Below are 18,352 nucleotides of genomic sequence, written 5' to 3'. Positions count from 1 at the left end.
ACCACTAGTGGCTGACCTGCTGGCCTTTGTGCCAACACTCACAATCTCTGAGGCCTGGCAGCTCAGCCAGCTTCCAATCTGCCCCACTTTCTACTTATCCAGCCTGTACTTAATCACATCATTGTAATGATGTTAAAGACAGTGGTTAAAGACAAAGGTAAGCTAAACAACATCTAGGGACACTCCTCATTCATCAAGCCACTTATAGAATGACATCAGTTTAATTAGGCATAATTTCTCCTTTAAAAATCTATGTTGACTACTCTGGGCCACCTTTTTTCCATCATATGTTTGGAAAGATTTCCAGGATTCCTTGGTGGCTGTCAGGCCTATGGGTCCCCAGATCCTTCTTCTTATCCTTCCTATAGACAGGAAAGAATTCTTTTCTTTCAGTCCTCATGAATCTCTTCCAGTTGCCTTGATCTTTTCAAGACTTGTTTTTGAGTAACAGAAGCTTCCTTGTATCAGAATACTGCAGTACCCATTGCTGTTTCATGTTGGCTGGGGCTATGCTTTTACAAATATGACTTAATGAAAATAAACGTGGGAATAATGAACAACAGTTGTGTATTACCAATAACACCCTAGTCTCCATTGTAACTGATGTGCAGAATGACATTACAATCAGAACAGAAGGAAAACTTGACACACTCAAACCTGAATTTTCTGCCAAAACATATCTGGAGTAAGAGCAGTGGGCAAGAGCTGTTGTTTTCCTATACAGTGATATATGAACATGGCTAGGACAGACAAACATTACATACCAATGCCCACAAAATCTTTTCTATTCAATCACAGCAGGAGAGCTGGAGTCAGAGCTCCAGCAAAAGATTCTACTGCCACCTATTCTATCACATTCTCAGCAAGATGAGAACTTCATGTCCATTTAACATCAACCACTGAACTGATTTTGCAGGACATTATGACCACAAAAAGCAAATAAATGTTATCCATCAGCTTACCAGGATAGCCTTCTAGACTTTGCCTCACATTGTTCACAGTAGGATAAACCTTCATGGAGGTAGAACAAAAAGTAACTTTAATAACACAGGTCTAAATAGACAAGCTGTCAATTTTCAAACAAGCACCTTAAAGAAAACTTGAGAAAAAATAAATATTAAAAGCTTAATTTTCAGAATGAATAAATTTACACTGCAGCTTACAACTACAATTGTGCCAGTAACACGGAAAGTCTAATATTTTTACTCTTACAGATTTAACCAAAATTAGCTAGCAAGTCTTAAGTAATACTGCTTCAGCCACTTCCACAGTAGCCAAAGCTAGCTCTTAACACTATTTTATTAGATTAGTCTCATACCTCAAATATGAGATATAAAAATATAGGGGCAATTACCACATGATAAAGGCATGGTTTGGCCATCACTTTCCCTTGATTTAACAAGCTCCTGCCACAAACTTTTCTGCTCCTCCCCTTAATTGTGCTAATAACCAAAGGTATTAGTGAGTAAGGATTCGGTTACATCTCAGTAGGAAAAACAGCTGCATCTACAAAACCCAATGGAAGACAAGCTATAGAATGAGAAGATAATTTTGATGAGATGATACATAATCCAGTGTCATGAAGATGGAAATTATGGTACATTTTTATAGCAAACCATACACAATTAAATGGCATTAAGTAGCATATATATGAAATTTCATGATGAAAACTCCATTATTGTCTTCCAAAAGTTAAAAGCAAACCAAAGACTAAGATTTCCAAAACAAATGAGTAAGTGTTAAATAAAGGTCACCAGCATCTAAAAGACATACCAAATGAATTGGGACATCACATTTGCGGAAAGTTGTCACACCGCTGCCTGCAGCCACCAGGCTCTCCTGGAACTCCGAGCACAGCCATTTGGACCCATCAGCTCCCATTGAACCAATGCTTGAGAACTGTCCAACAAGAGGCCAAGATTCCTGTGCTGGAATTGACAAAGCATGCTCCTTCAAAAGCTGGTGAGGGGAATTAAAACACTGTTAGACTTCAACACCTAAAGAACACCTTAATCAGTTTGATATCACTTTTGGGGTATAATAAATCCTTTATAATTCACTTCTGATAATGAAGGAGATTAACATTCATACTACATATTTAACTTTGCAATAAAAAAAATCATCAGGCTTTCCAAATTAACTCACTTCAAGAGAAGATTAAACATCACAAGTTTTATCCAAAAGCACCAAAGCAAACCATTAAATAACGGGTGAAAAGAATGTTAGCAGCTCTTTCTAAAGACATGAAACATTAACTTCAGAAGTCACAATAAATAAAACAACTAAGTATTTTTTATATTTGGTGTTTGTTTGCCATAAAATTCCTCTTGTATCCTAAAAGCCATGACACCCAGCTACAATAGAGCCTACAATAATAGGGGAAATAAAGAACAATTAAAGAGAAAACTGAAGTGATCCTTTTAGAGGAGTTCTTCAGCTGTGAGTGGAATTTGAAGTCACATTGAAAACAGATGGATATAGACAGATATTAAATTGTATGTAGTTGCCACCTTTACCCCAGTCTAGAGAAAATCAATCTAATGGCTTCAGTCATCAATGTAGTATCATCAGGTCTATCTGCATTGTCACTAAAAACCTTTTTAAATTACAGAGACATCTGCCACAAGATCATCTTTCTCCCTTACAAACTTTTTTTGTTTTATTCTTTCTTCATTCTATGTCTAAGTAGGCAAAAACCATCAGACAATGTGTACCAGAAAGGACAAGCTCTCAATGAGCAAAGGGATGTCTGTTAAGAGTCACCTCATGTTGAAAAATAATGTGATACAAATATTCTGTATGTCACATAAGTTTGCCACAGACAGCATTAGAATTTCATATAAAATTCATGACAGTATTGAAATAATGCCACTTCAGCAGGAGGTAGAGGTTAAAAATTCTCCAATTATGAGAAGCATTTAATGACATGAAATATGATGATGACATGAAATACCTCATCAAATTGTGAAAAAAAAAAAAAAAGGTCCAAACCAAACAAGCAAACAAGAAGGGTCCCTACAAACTTCATATATGCAATCTTGAAGATTCACCATTATGGCTTACCAAAATAAACGTAAGACCTTTAAAGGCAAGAGACTTCAACTATTAACATAATACTGTCATATTCACCCCTACAGATGTCACACCTACACATCTGTTAAATATCTTCAAGGATGGTGACTCCACCACTTCCCTGGGCAGCCTGTTCTCATACCTGACAGACTTCAAAGGAATTTTTCTTAATATCCAAACTGTACCTCCCACGGCACAGCCTGAGGCTATTTCCTCCTGTCCCATCACTTGTTACTGGGGAGAAGAAACCAACCCCCACTCAGCTATAACCTCCTTTCAAGCAGCTGTAGAGAGCAATAAAGTCTTCCTGAGCCCTTTTTTCTCCAGGCTGAACACCTCAAAGTCCCCGAACTGCTTCTCATCAGAACCGTGCTCCAGACCCTTTGTCAGCTCTGCTGCTCTTCTCTGGACACACTCCAGCACCTCAATGTCTTTCTTGTCACAAGGGGCCCAAAACTAGGCACAGCACTTGAGGTGTGGCCTCACCAGTGCTGAGTACAGGGAGAAAGTCACTGCCCTGGTCCTACTGGCCATGCTACTGCTGACACTGGCCAGGATGCCATTGGCCCTCTTGGCCACACACTGCCTCATGTCCAGCTGTTGCCAACCAGCACCTCCAGGTCTTTTTCCACCAGGCAGCTTTCCAGCCACTCTGCCCCCAGCCTGTAGTGCTGCATGGGGTTGCTGTGGTTCAAAAGTAGCACCTGGTACATGGTCTTGTTGAATCTCACACAGTTGGTCTCCACTCATCGATCCAACCTGCCCAGATTCCTCTGTAGAACCTTCCTACCCTCCAGCAGACCAACACTCCTCCAACTTGATGGGCTCAATAAGGAGCCCTGGGGAGCACCACCTGTGACTGTCAGCTGGATGTAACTCCATCCACCACTGTGAGATCAGCCATCCAGCCAATTTTCTACCCAGCAATGAGTGCACCCATCCAGACCAGGAGCTGCCAGTTTCTCCAGGAGAATTCTGTATGAAACTGTCCAAAGTTTTACTAATGTTCATGTAGACAACACTGACATCCTTTCCCTCACCCACTAGCCTGCCACAGAAGGAGATCAGGTTAGCCAAGCAGGACCTGCCTTTCATACTCATACTGATTGGGCCTAATGACCTGGGTATCCAGTCAACTGGGACCTCCCCAGTCAGCCAGAACACCTGATAGATGACTGAAAGTGGCTCAGTGAGCACTTCTGCCATCTCCCTCAGTGGCTCCCATTTGGTCTCATGGACTTGTGTGCCACATTTCAGTGTTGCAGTTCAGGTTGTTGACTGGCTCCCCTTGGGTTACGGGGATTTCATTCCATTCTCTGTCCCTGTCTTCCAGCTTGGGGAGCTGGATAGATGGAGAACAGGTCCTGCTGTTAAAGACAGAGGCAAAGAAGGCATCATGTACCTCAGCCTTTATTTCATCCTTTGTCACTATGTCTCCCCCTGCATCCAATAAATGATGGAGATTCTTGTCAGTCTCCTATTGTTAATGTACTTATAAAAACATTTATATTGCCCTTTTCATCAGTAGACAGGTTAAGTTCTAAGTTGCAAGCTTATACATGCTATTGCTAACTACAGCTGTAACAATGACTGATGATAACAGTTGGAATAATTAGAAGGATCTGAAGAATTCTCTTCAAAATACTTTTTACACTGTAAAGGATATTAACAAAAAAGTTTACAGTTTTGGTACCTTTCTGAGCCTAAGATGGCCCCATTTTTCTTTATCACTGCCTTGATATCGTCCAGGGGTAGAACCAAGCAGATACACTCTAAAAAAAAGAAGAAAAACAACAGATTTTTGTAGATCTTGAGTGCTGTGGTTTGTAAAGTAGCAAGGTATTTAAATAAAACTTACAAGCAAGATTGAACACTCCAGTACAACCAGAAATATTTAATGTCTCTCATGAGATTTATAATACAAAGAAAAGTGGATTTTCAGCTGTACAATTTATTATCAGCATTCTATATGGCTGTCATCCATCACTAGGCTATTCTACAGTAGAGACAAGAACTACATCTTTTTCAGTGTATTAAAGTGCAGAAGATAGATACTCTTACCACAAATACACACAAATTGCACCTAACTGGGCACGTAATTTTGAGTAAAGCCAATCTACTGCTCCATCCAAATCAGCAGATTCAGGTCTGAGTTTTCATTTGGGCACCTAATAGTTCAGATGTAAAGTACAGCTTTTTCAACACTTCCTAATAATGGGTTTAGTAGCCTATCTGACTTTGCCCTGTAAACAGGGAAAAGACCTGCTTAAAGTTACAATGAACAGATGCTTTAAGAAGCCGCTCCCTACTGCATACATCTAATGTCTAACTTTATCCACGGCTGAATGCCTCCTACAGCACATAAAATTGCAATCCTTACCCTAACAAGTGACTCTTAGCCCATGTATAAACTCCTATCAACTAGGGCTCAACTCATCTGTTTAAACTCATGCAGATGATCAATGCCAATCAGAGCAGCTGTTAGCTCACCTGATTATAAAATACATTTTTGTTTTACCCTCTTCAATCTTTTAAGATTCCTTGTTAAGATAAAAGCACTTTAATGTCTAAACTAGACACGGTTTCAGTCTCTATTTCCACCACAGTATATGAACATTTTCAGCTCTTCTTTTCAACAATTTTTGTTCAGATTATAAAACAGCAATTAAGTTGCCAGGGAGATTTACACTTTCTGAATTAAATGCTCATATTTAAGTGGAACTACTTATTAGAAGTTAATTAAGCAGCCTGAATTATTTTTAAGTAATATCAGCAATGTGATATTAGAGGAGACTATTCCAAGACCAGTTAGACACAACATTGCCCACCAAAACCAATCCATGCCTGTTATAGGCAAAATTCTATAGATAAGTATGTAGATTGAACTCTGCCTTACAAACAGGAGCCTATTCTGACTAAAATCCCCATTCTAGTAATGTTTGCTTATATGATCATTCTTACATGACAAACCCTATACAACACAGTTTTTTCCCACTAGTAATATTACTGGAGTAAATACTTGAGCCAGATCTGCTCAAATGAAATCAAGACCTTATTACTTTATAGCTACCTTCTATAAAGTGCTGCTGGTGCATCCTTCTTTCTTCTTTTAAAATGCATGCTTATAAAACTGGAGTTAGTCAATTTGACATAATCTACATAAGAAATTATGTCAAATTTTTAAAATTTTTTTTTTAAAACCACATAGAGCCATGTTTGCACACTCAAGCCTGAAACAAGATTACCTTACAAAATAAGCACAAGATCTAACAGAGCCTAAAACAGATATTTAATTTTTGGAAAAAAAAGAAAAAACCCACATGTGCAAGTTACAAAAAACTTAAGATTATGCATACCTTGTTTCTGATAAATCATGTTCTTGAATCAGATCTATCCATTCCTTGAGTGCAGGAGAATTGTAAGCTGTCAAGTAACTTATTAGATCAGATTTAAAATTAGTTGCAGATTCACCAGCAGAACCAGATGCTCCCTTAGATAGCCTTGGATATAAAGGGCTTAGCCATATTCTTAAAAGAAAAAAAAATTTAAAAAAAATCAGCCACATAAACAAGCACACTACACATTAGTAACTCATGGGTTTAGTAAGTAAGTAAAGCACATCTGAAGGTCCTAAACAAATATTTGACAGATCCATTGTGATACTAACTATAGATGTCTTGTCTTTACATCTACAGAATCAGCTCATATTTGAAATCATAAAACTAATACTTTCAAATGACTGGTCAGGCTCAGACTTAGCAACCATCAGTCATTTCATCAACATTTTCTACAGGACCAGAGATCTGAAATGTGTTCTGCTAAACTACTGGTTTGTGCATCTGCATAGAAAACCACCAATTAAAGCATCTGAAAGGTTTATATTTTGAAGAGTAGCCCACAATAATAGGTTGCCTCTTAAGAACCTCCTTCTAAGTAAAATAAAAATAGGATGGGCATCACACAGGAAAAACATTTAGCATTTCTTTCCAGTCACACATTATTGCAGCCATGGGAACCAAAGATTCTGCATTATCAACTTTACAATGTGTTGATACTCTCCTTTGAAATTCAGAACCACCATATTGTGATACTGCATAAAACTGCAGTATGTAAAAGCTAAAAAAGAAAACTATTTGTATTTGACAAGTAGGGGAACTTACTTAGTATCCCAATAGATATTTTCATACCTTAACTTTCTGAAAAGCTAACTGCCATAAGATACTAAAGCCACCCATAAGATTTAGAGGCAAAAAAAACCAGTGGCTATTTTTGCCACTTGAAGAGCTTGTCTCAGACAAGTAAAGGCTCAAAACCCTGCCATATTTAATGGCAGCAAAATGGATGTCAAAGTGATAGCAACTTGTGAAAAACAATTTTCCATTACTTTCAAGAAATTTTATACCCTGATTTATTGTGGTCATCTAACTAAAAAAATGGTCCCATAAAAATAGCCAAGAAACTGAAGAGATTGAGGATCCTTATATTAACATGCTACTTAATCCTGGTTTTGGTGCTCCCTACAAAACTATGTCCTAAGATGATTATTAAATTTAAAAACTTCTAACAAAGAAAAAAATTCCTTCCCAGGAAAGGATACTGATCAAATACTAGGTCATCTACTGTATTACAGAACCAATAACACTCAAAATTTATCAGACTATATTCTAGATACAGTCACAACAAAACCAGAACATTTGCACATCCACATTATTCTTGCAGTATTAAGATAATTTTTAAATAGCAGCCTCAGATCTATATAAATGGTACTTTATAGCTACAAATTTTTTTTCATAAAGAGACTGTGCAGCATAATAAATTTTTGTATCAGTAAGACGGATTTTAAGCTATCAGCCAACTGGGAACATATTTTTTTTACAGGAGAAAACAAGTAGAGTTCAGACTTAGACAGCTACCAGCACTCTAAGCCAAATTTTTAAAATTTTGTTTCAGAATAGCTCTATCTGAAGAGCTTAAGATAGCTTGCAACACTAGATAACCTAATATTGCATCTCTAGCAGTAGGAAATACCTATGGAAAGTATTAAACATTCACCTGCTAGGGATTGTTGCTTACCCCTGAGTTTTCTGGTGCCAATCTTCAGCAATAAGGTTGGATGTATGTATCACAACTCGAAGACCTTCTTCATATAGCAACAACATCATTTTCCTTTAAACAAAGATATATAACTCTCATCTATTTCAAGTGTACTGAGAGTAGGAGATAAATTAGCAAGTCATCAAAAAGCTCCAAGGTAATTATTTTCAAAAATTTGTTCTGCACCATGTAAGCACTTAGACTTCAATCCATGTGCATGCCAAGCTCACATGGCAGTCATTAGACTATCCCCATATATATTATTCCAGAGTACAGCTTAACATCTCATGCAACTAATTACCCACAACAAGGTGAATACTTGCAGAACACTTCCTATATTTCCACAGTTCTTCAGATAAACTTATCTCTTTGCAGATAGTCAGAAAAAGAACTAAGGAACACTGAAAAGCCTTTTCTTACAGCTAAATTTATTAAAACCTAGTTACTTCCTCTTAAACTGACTCTTACATTAAAAGAAGGTATGTATATAGCTAACCATTGCAATGGCAAAAATGCTATTTATTTATCATAACTCTTAACTCAAGCTACAGCACAAAGGAATTTTAAAACTAGTAGCTGAGATAAACACACATCTGTATCTTTTGTAAAAAAAACTACTCAAATTTTCATATGCAAGTTTTCATTAGCTGTGTAAAGACAGCATACCTGCATGATCCCAAAGGATGAGATATGAAATCCAAACTGAACCCAAAAGATTTTGCTAAAACAGATCTGTTCTTATCTCTAGATTTCTATCTACAAAATTCACTTTGTCACACTTGTATTATATCCAATTCAAGTTTTTTCTTTGAGAAGAGCCCCAGATTCGCTAGCTATTTCCAGATCCTCCATATGAACTGAAAAACATGATCAGTAAATCAGTATTGTGTCGCTCCTGTCTATAACTGATCAGGTTTTCATTACAGTTTTGGTATTAAGACATGAGTTAAGAGCCAGGACCCGCAGTCCACCTGTCTTAGACCAGTTCAACTGTTTAACTTACACATCTCATATCTACTCAATAGCTAATTTGTCTCATTAAACTAGAACAATCCTGTCATCTCTAAATAGAAGATATTTATGGAAGCTTTAAGACTCAACAATTTCTATGAAACCCATTTTTGCTGAAGACCTTTCTGCATCATAGTGTTACTTACGTATGGTGAGTTCCAAATGCAATATCCAGTTTAGCCTACAAAATTAAAGGTTTATCATTACAATTGCTATTGTGCATTGCTTCTTATTTTGTTTAATTTCACTGCTCTCTAGTGGACAGATCACAAAATACATTACCTTTCTTCTCAATTATCCTAATGTACTCTCTGCTTTCTACAAGCTAGATTTTAAATAGTAATGCAACTCTTGCTGGAACTGTTCCATAATTTGTGCTTCTCTTACTAGCAGCATTTTCAGAAACAGACAGCAGAAAGTAACTCAAAGCTCCTGCCGGTCATTAAGCTGAACAGAAGCCAGCAATGCACTCTTGCATGAAAGATGATTACAGGGTCCTGGCCTGCATTAGAAGGCCAGCAGGTCAAGGGAGGGAATGCTTCCCCACTGTTGAACACCAGTGAGGACACACCTGCAGTACTGGGTCCACATTCAACAGGAAACTCAGGATTACCAGACTGTTTCAGAGAGAACAAAATACCAAGATCATTCTCCTCCTAACAAAGAGCACAGTGTCCCCATGATAATTAATATACTTCACCTGGCAAAATCTTGGAACACTGGCAAGTTGCCATAGCCACACCCTCCCCCAGGATGAAGCCAATGGCTTCACCACTTAGGGACAACAAAACAATGAACGTAATGTCCTGGGGTGACATATAAAATCAGAGATAAATGGCATGTGCTGGGAAGCATGCTCACAGTAATTCTAACAGTATTACAGAGATTGTTTGTATCAGTACTTTCTTGTGTAAAACATATTTGGAAAATAATAACTCTTCAATGAGATTTAAGATTATAGTGACACTAGGACTAAGTTCTGTGCTTTACACAAAAATAATGCTTCCTTTTCAGCCATTGTAAGAACTTAAGCGTAACATGTTAGTGGAGAAGATGAGCAGCTCTTCTGTGAGCCCTGTGACATTTCTGTGGGCAGCTGCTCTGTTTTTGTGGGTGAAGCCTACCATAATCACATCTGACTGGCACCACTGTTACCATGTTCCTGTGCTCCTGGTATGGATATTCCTCAAAATGTAACAGAAAACTTCACACATAAGGTGTGTCTTTTCATCAGTAACAAGACTTTGAGTCTTAACTTCAACCAAAGGATGATACATATGTTACTTACCTGACAAAAGCTAATATTCTCATAAGGCCGTGCTTGTGCAATTAATTCAGCTTTGGATTCTCTCTTCTCGCCATGAACTATCAGCAATGGCTTCTTCCTTAAACAAAAGGAGATTACCATTAAAACATCAAGTGAATCAGCAATTAGCCTAAACCATTCCTTCACATAGCTATGACATCTGCCCCTAAATCTGATAGTCCAGTAAAAAGATGGCACTGAAATCAATATGCCTTATTAACTAACTCAGAATAGCAGTAACTACAATAGAACCTCTAAAGAATAGACACTGGAAAATTATAACAGAAAAAAAAGGGAAACAGGAAGTGTGGAGTAAAGCAGACACCAAAATAAAAACTCTTAATACAAGATCATAGAAGAAATGGTTGTCTCTATAGCTGGAAAGAGACAAATGTACGGCCTCAAAAGCACCAATATACACAATGCAGATCCAAGGCAATTTATGAATTATTACCTTACAGAGAAAGGAGATGGAAGATTGCTAGGGAAAAGGAGAGGGACTATTCTGGCAGTAATTTGGTGTTCGCTTCCTAAACCTAAATTTCTGGTTCTGCCAACCACATCTGATCTGTAGGGAAGTGTGTTGCCTCCCCAAAGTACAGGTAAGAGACACCACCAAGAAAATTCCCAGCCTGGCTCAGCCCACTGATTATTATGGGTTTTTCAAGGGAGTACCAACAAAGTCCCAACAAGACTGCAGACAAGCAAGAGAGACCTCAGGGCCTTGGGACAGCTGGTGAAGACATCTGGAGCACAAGCTATGCTCTCTTCTCTCCTACCAGTTACAGGGAATGATGGGACAGTGTGGGAACTGACAGTGGTCAAGTAAGAGATTTTCAGGCTTCAGGCACTAGCTTGAGCCTGTGGGAAAGTCAAGTACACAACTTTCTCACTCTAGCCTGAGAAATCATAAGGAGGAATCCAAACAATCCTTGGAAGGTGAAAAACCATTAGCAGGTGGTATTTTTCTAACTTGTTGTTTATTTGGAAATAACAGTCAAGGGGTGTTATTCTAAATGAGCAATCATATTCATTGTACCAAAGTGCTGTATAAAAAGAGCGTATTTCTAATAAAGCTTCGCTATATGCCCTCTAATGTAGGCTCAGAGTCTTGTACCATTATTTTGCTGTCCCAAATAGTAATGATGGGACAGGACAGAGATAACTGCAGAGAGCACAAACAGCCAAATACATAACCACAAGACAGCACTATGGGGCATCCCTTTGCACTCCCACTGGGATACTGGCAGACTCAAATACTTCTATAAAGTACCTGCATATCATAGTACAGGGAACAAACAGGAGGAACTGGAGATCTGTGTGCAGTCACAGCGCTTTGATCTCATTGCAATTACAGAGACATGGTGGGAGAGCTCACACAACTGGAATATTGTCATGAAGGGCTACATGCTGTTTAGGACAGACAGGAAGGTGTAGTAGTGGAGTTGCCCTTTACACGAGGCACCAATAAAGATGTTATGGGTTAGGATACAAGAGCAGATGAATAAGAGTGACACTGCTGTAGGTGTTTGCTGCCTGCCATCTGATCAGCAGGGCTAAGTTGATGAGGCCTTCTACAGCAGCAGTATGAGCAGCCTCAGACCCTGATTTTTGTGGGGGACTAACTAGCCTGACATGTGCTGGAGAAGCAAGACAGCAAAGCAAACAGTACAGCAAGTTCCTTGAAAGCACTGATGACAGCTGACACGTGTAGTGGAGGATCCCACAAGGAATAGTGTGCTACTCAACCCAATGTGGTCCCTTCTAACCTTACCCACTCTGTGATTCTGTGAACTCTGGTTCTACTGCACTTCCAGCAAAATGAAAAAAAAAAGGCACATTATAGGTTCACTTCATCTGCAGGATTTACAGATGACATTTGCAATTGTCAGAAAGGAATTTCAAGCAAACAAGAATTGCTTTTATAACAATACTCATCAACTTAGTATACCATATCCATCAAATCATCCTGATCCTTGTCACACTGTTTTCTTGTGCCCTTCCTACATTCTCTGTTTTCTCTTGGACCATCTAGCTCTTGACTAGGTAAACTGTATGGCAAAATGTGTCTTGTTCCATATTTACAGGTCATCTACTGTCATGTCATTGTGGCCTACAATGGGACTGTCTCAGTGTTAATTAATAAAAATCAGAAACCAGCTATCCCAAACTCTGACCATTTACCAGTCTTGAAAAGAATCAAGAAATCAGAGAACTACAACTGTTGAATAAGAGTAAAAAAAAACTAAGAGACTATACATATCCAATTGGTAACAAGCATCTGCACTGCAAAGAAGTGTTTATCACTCACTTAAAATGAGACCTTGTATGAACAGAAATGAAAATGAAAGAAAATTTCATCACATCACCTTTGTAAAATAAACATACCTGAATTCCGGTGGGTACTGTCTTACAAGCCATCCCACATCTATACAGTAGTTAAACTTGTATGTAAGAAAAAGAAAACAGACTCATTAAAAAGAAAAAGCCAGCTAGATCAATGAACTACAGCAAAAAAGCTTTCTATGTAAGGTCATCACACATTACTACTTACATCATATATAGCATATTCTAAAAGCAGGTGTATTTTGACTTTCACATCCTTTCTTTCATATCTCTTTAATAATTCAAGAATTAATTTAAGTTTCTCAAAAGTGTGCACTAGTAATCATAAAATTTACCATCCAGGAAAAGAAAGAATCACAGGCAAATAATGTAAAGCTTAGGTTCAAGGATCATCTCTTTGCCATGTGTTTATCATGAATGATAGAAAAAGCTTCTAGGCATAACAAAGATATCATTCCTAGATTGCAAGGCATTATTTCTTTCAAAAAACCTCATTTTTTATGAGCATGACTACATGCTTCTCACTTGCACATTCCTTAAAAACAGGAGAAAGTAGTTTTATAACTGCCTGAATTCTACAGCAGAACATAGGATGGTGTTTATATTTCAATAAATAGTTCCACAGTTGAAAACATTTAGAATTCCCTCCATATTTTAACAAGGTTCCCTGCTAATATCAGCTACATGGCACAAGCATGGATTATCAAGTTTAAGATTAATGAAGTGAAACAAGCAAGTGAAATCAATTTGGCAAATCAGTTTGGAAACTCACCTGGGCAGAAGATATGAGAGTTCCAAAAATAGGAGACAAAATATCTATTAAAAATATTAAAGCATGAATAAGTAAAAAAATACTTCAAGTAAACATTTTGCATCTTGAACAGTTTGATAGCTACCACAGCACAAGGGCCAGATTGTTCATAGTCCTGGTGTAACAGAGGCATTAACAAGTTTACTTATATTCCAAGTCATTGACTCTTCTGTGAATCACTTAGGATCATATGCTTATAAAAATTAATAATCTTCTCAAAGCAGAAAAGTTTTAAAAGCTGATTAGGAAAAGGTGTCCAACATCATATTGATAAAGGGACATTAAACTACTCTCTCCCCTACTGAGTGGGCTTGAAGAACCGTGGCAGCGTAGCAGCAATAAGGGCATAGTTAATGCTCATTCATCTGCTGCAGACTGATTGTGGGACACGTGTATCCATATTTCAATCACAGTAACACAGGAAACTAATCCATCTGGGGATTTATAACCTCAACAACTGAAGCACAGCACCAACTTGAAAACACACCCTACAAGTAATTTCCAGGACGTGCAAATTATTTAATGCCCTACCTCTACAGAAATCTGATTTAGCAGGTTAAACGAACAAAGAATATTGCCTATCCACCAGCTTAACCAATGACCTAGCAGGACTCCCAAGAGAGGACAGGCTGAGAGTCACAAATTCACAAAGCATATAAAATCATCCTGCAGTAAAGCAACTAAAATCTCTGACACCTGCTTGTGCTAATAGGCATGAGCTTAAGTTACAAACCAATTGTATAGATCTTGAGTAATTTCTTCTCCCCCAAATGACCACAATTTTTTTTTGCCTTATTTTGTTGTATTTCTGCACACAATTCTCTTATTAATACTTGTTTCTGATTCTGTCTTGTGATGTGCAAGGTATTATTTCTAACAGGGATGTTTACAGGTGCACAAAGCTCTTCCACTTTACATCAAAGGACAACAGAGCATTTCTGAAGCATCAGTATTGTGCATCAAAGACTCCACAATACCCTGACTGATAGACAGCTCTCTCCCAACTGAATTTAAATGTATCCATCAACTCCAAACACAGAACTTCACAAGTACTGCATCTAGTAATAGTGAATTACTAGGTCCAAACCACTCAGCAGCACGAAGGCAAGTGCAAACAACTACTCAGGGAGTTATGCACCCAAGAAAGTTTAAGTGCCACAAAGACAACTGGGTTTCCCCAGATTAGCTCACAGTGAAGGCAGCAATAAGAAGCAGCACGACTTGCCTTGGCTAAATACAACTCAAGTTACAACAAAATATCAGCAAATAATGCTTCATACACTACACTTCTAAAAGAGAAAAGTCCAGATAACAGAACCAATTTCTACAAAATGCACATTTAGAATATGAAACCTCAGTGACACAAAAAAATACAAGCATTTAAAAATACCCACAAACTAAAAATAAGCATTTTCTTGCTTTCTCCCAAAAGCCCTCTTCTAGAAGAAGCCACTTGTTCACCTTTTATGTGCAGGGCTCCAGAATTATAGTTCTGTTCAATTCCACTGACTTTAGTGAGAAAAAATCTGAAAGGATTGCCTCCAGTCACCAAATCCCAGGTATCTTGGGCGTCACTGGCACTACACTCCTCTTCTTTCAGATTCTCTGAGAGTTTGTCATCTTTGCAAAGATTCAAAGGATGTTCTTCGGGCACATCATATTTTTCTTCTTTCACCGTTTCTTTGTAGGCATGCTTTTGCTGATCTTCAGGCTCTTCATCACTACTAGAAAGAGACCAACCTGAACCTTCTTGGCTTGGTCTCTGTTTTAGTGCTGGAGGTGTTTCTGCGGAAAGACTTTTATCACTGAGCTTCAGGGGAGAAGCTTTTCTCTTGTGAGCAGCTTTCCTAGCATCAGAGCACGGATATTGTGGTCCACTCGTTCTACCACATGCAGCATCCGATAGTGAAGATGTACATGGCTTTTCACTGTCAGAATTTTCCGCGGCACTTTCATCGCTGCTAGATACTGTCCATTTACCGTGTGCGCCTTCCTGAAGCATGGTCCTAGGGATGAAAAAACACCGAACAAAAATTGTACGTTTTTATTATGCTCAAGTCTGTCTCCCTTCCTAGTTCCCATTTGTTCATTACTAAAGAACTGTGCTTTGGTAGTTGGCAGAATCTCCGGGGAATTTCATAGCGTAAAAGGCTTCCTTCTGTGCCCGGGAAACAAAGAAACACGTGCAAAGGGGGGCAAACCATCAAATGGGAAGCAGCGAATGTGAAAACCTGCACAAGAACGTGCCAAGATAGGCACCTGTGGGAAAGCATTCTAAAAATCACAAGTGAGAGTTGCACGATACAGCTATTTCCCCACGGCTGAGCGATCCAGCGTGCTCTGCTGAGCGGATTCAGGAGAGCGGGGCCGAGCCGGAGCGGCGCTTTCCAGCAGCCTCCGCGGGAACCCTCCGGGACCGCGGCCTCCCTCCGCCACCCCCGGCGAGCTCCTCCGCCGCGCCTCCCCCGTAAGCCGCGGCGGCAGAACCCGCCCATCGCCGTCCCCACCGCCGCCGAGGGCCGTGCGGCCCCGACCGCGGCTCCCGCCGCCGCCCCACAGAAAACGCAGCGCCCGCGGCCGGGAGCGGCGCCACGCGGGCCACGGCACCAAAGAGTCCCGGCAGCCGCTCCGGCCCGGTAGCTCCAGCCCACCGTGCCGCCCGCCGTGCCCACCGCGCTCCGCGGCCGCCACCACACACTCACGAACCCGGGGCCGCGCTCTGCCCCAGCAGCGCCCGCGATGGGCAGCGAGAGCAGGCCCGGGCCCGCCCCCTCCGGTACGGCCCCGCCTCCCGAGCCGGTGGCGTGCGGCCGCCGTGAGAGGGGCGGGCGGCCGCAGGGGCCTGAAGCGGAGCAGCGCGGCACGGCACGGCAGGCACGTCTCAGTGAGCGGAATTATTCTAACGAGCCGTCATTTGACCTTAGTGTTAGTTATGGGCAGGTGCGGAATTTGCATAATGGTTCCTTCGGCGCGGTGTTAATTACTGTGTCTGAAGTGCCCCGCTAATGAGATAACTGCGTGAAGACTTCGGGAAGGAGTGGGAGCAAAACAGGTGTAAAATTAATCAAAGGAGGAGCGCGGCCCGCATCAAAGCACACTTTGGCTGCTGCAGTGAACTAAGCGCTCGGTTCTCGTTAGTCTAATTTGTTGTAAGCTCGTGGCTGCAGTTAACAAATTCTGGAAGTGCCAGCAGCATGCGATGAAACCGGCAGGCTACTTTTAGCTTTCCTGAAAATTTAGCGGGTTTGTGTAATTCTCTTAGTGCTTGTCTGCAGAGTTGTGTATAACTCTTTCCTGAAATGCTCCGTGGATAAACCCTTTGCTACCGTACGATACGATACTGTATTATCAACCCTTGCTGAAGGTGTTCTGTGGGAACAAATCGCTCTTAGGAACGTTGGATGGTTGTTATGTCTGTAGTCTCTTTTCTAAGTGTAGGCTCTGGAAACGCTTTTTTGTTTTCTACGAGTACTTCAGAAAATTTGATGGCTTCTGACTACACTTTCATCACACCCTCCCCTCATAGTTCTTGTCTGTATGGTGACTTAACTGAGAATTACAGCTATCTGGCGTTTTTCAAGGAAAAAATTACAGTCTGGTAGAAGCAAATTTCATGTGATTTGTTTCCTAGAAGTCTGTACTATATATTCTAAGTTTGCAAAAAGCTTTTTGCAAATAAGCATGTAAAATGTAGCAGTATGAAAAATTTTATTTTAACCTAAAAATCCTAAACTGAATGGTCTCAGCCCATTTTCAATTTTACTGGAACAGAGTAGATGAATAGAGGTGATTCAACAAGTGCCTCTTTTATTTTTCTTGTAACAGTTACACAAAGTAAAAAATCCTAGGTTAGTTTTATTGGTTTTTAATGCAAATCACTATTTCTGTGGGTTTTTGAAACGTGCAATGAAGATAGCAGAGGCTGTTTAAGCAGAGAAGGCCCTACAGTTAATCTAGTAATGTTTTTTTGCTAGAAACCCTCAAAGGTATATAGTTTTTCATTTACGTTCTGAATATCCAGCTTGTAGATGTCTCACTTTTGAGAGCACTCTGTACTGACTGGTCTACACTAATTGGAGTGGATTGCTGTAGGTGTGGTAAACAGAAATACCTACAAATCCTGAAAGTAATTTTCTAAGTTTCAAGTATTTATTTCAAAAGAAAATAATCAAACCCCTGCTTTTCTGCTGAAGACTGTGATGAGCAGAAGGCTGTATTATATTTCATATGGGTAGAAGACATATAAAGTAAATTACTTTGCTGAGCTTGTCATTGGTTTTTATTAGTGATACATTCAATTTCTCTATTCAGTGGTTTCAGTAAATGTGAAACTGCTGCATGTCCCAATAATAAATGTGTATTCTCCAAAATATATTTGGTTTTAGTTCAAGTAATAGTTGGACATTTTTAGCCATGAATCCTCAAATGTAAATCTACAGCTCTACAGAAATATTAAGAAAAGAATGTTTGAGAGAAATAATGTGTTTCCATACTTAGAGGAAAATACAAGACATGTTATATAGCTTGATGTGGTTTTGAAGTCATATTTTTACTCAAGTACAAGTGAATTGAAAAAAGGGTGTGAAGAAGACAAAAGATTTCAGTATACACAGTGTGTCTGTGAGTCTTTCTAATGGCAAGTCAATAAATGAGACCAATCTACTATAAAGTGTATTTATTATATATATAAAGTTTAGGAAGGATGAACATCT

The 18,352-nt window shown here is 39.4% G+C and overlaps 1 protein-coding gene across 4 annotated transcripts in view; it reads right to left on the bottom strand.

Moving 5' to 3' along the window:
* The window catches only part of TDP1 (tyrosyl-DNA phosphodiesterase 1), a 45,258-nt gene extending 28,642 nt beyond the window's left edge, over window positions 1-16,616 (bottom strand). Inside the window, exons 1-11 of one of the 4 annotated variants that reach the window (XM_088057593.1) lie at window positions 16,560-16,616; window positions 15,102-15,646; window positions 13,602-13,645; window positions 12,872-12,927; window positions 10,466-10,562; window positions 9,324-9,358; window positions 8,146-8,238; window positions 6,429-6,599; window positions 4,766-4,844; window positions 1,774-1,959; window positions 963-1,011 (exon numbers count right to left, since the gene is read on the bottom strand). In XM_088057593.1, the coding sequence (XP_087913719.1) occupies window positions 963-1,011; window positions 1,774-1,959; window positions 4,766-4,844; window positions 6,429-6,599; window positions 8,146-8,238; window positions 9,324-9,358; window positions 10,466-10,562; window positions 12,872-12,927; window positions 13,602-13,645; window positions 15,102-15,642 (1,351 nt within the window). In that variant the 5' untranslated portion in view covers window positions 15,643-15,646; window positions 16,560-16,616. Of the gene's footprint in view, window positions 1-962; window positions 1,012-1,773; window positions 1,960-4,765; window positions 4,845-6,428; window positions 6,600-8,145; window positions 8,239-9,323; window positions 9,359-10,465; window positions 10,563-12,871; window positions 12,928-13,601; window positions 13,646-15,101; window positions 15,647-16,291; window positions 16,464-16,559 lie in introns of those variants that run through there. The other 3 variants (XM_005520198.3, XM_088057592.1, XM_088057594.1) reach the window with 3 other exon arrangements.
* Between the last annotated feature and the right edge of the window lie 1,736 nt (window positions 16,617-18,352).

Source organism: Pseudopodoces humilis, chromosome 7, assembly GCF_049639895.1.
Source record: "Pseudopodoces humilis isolate 2021_Gansu_Grassland_sample_001 chromosome 7, ASM4963989v1, whole genome shotgun sequence".
In the NCBI taxonomy this organism is placed as follows: domain Eukaryota; kingdom Metazoa; phylum Chordata; class Aves; order Passeriformes; family Paridae; genus Pseudopodoces; species Pseudopodoces humilis.
The sequence above is the reverse complement of the archived record's forward strand: the minus strand, read 5'-3'. Positions and strand labels throughout refer to the sequence as shown.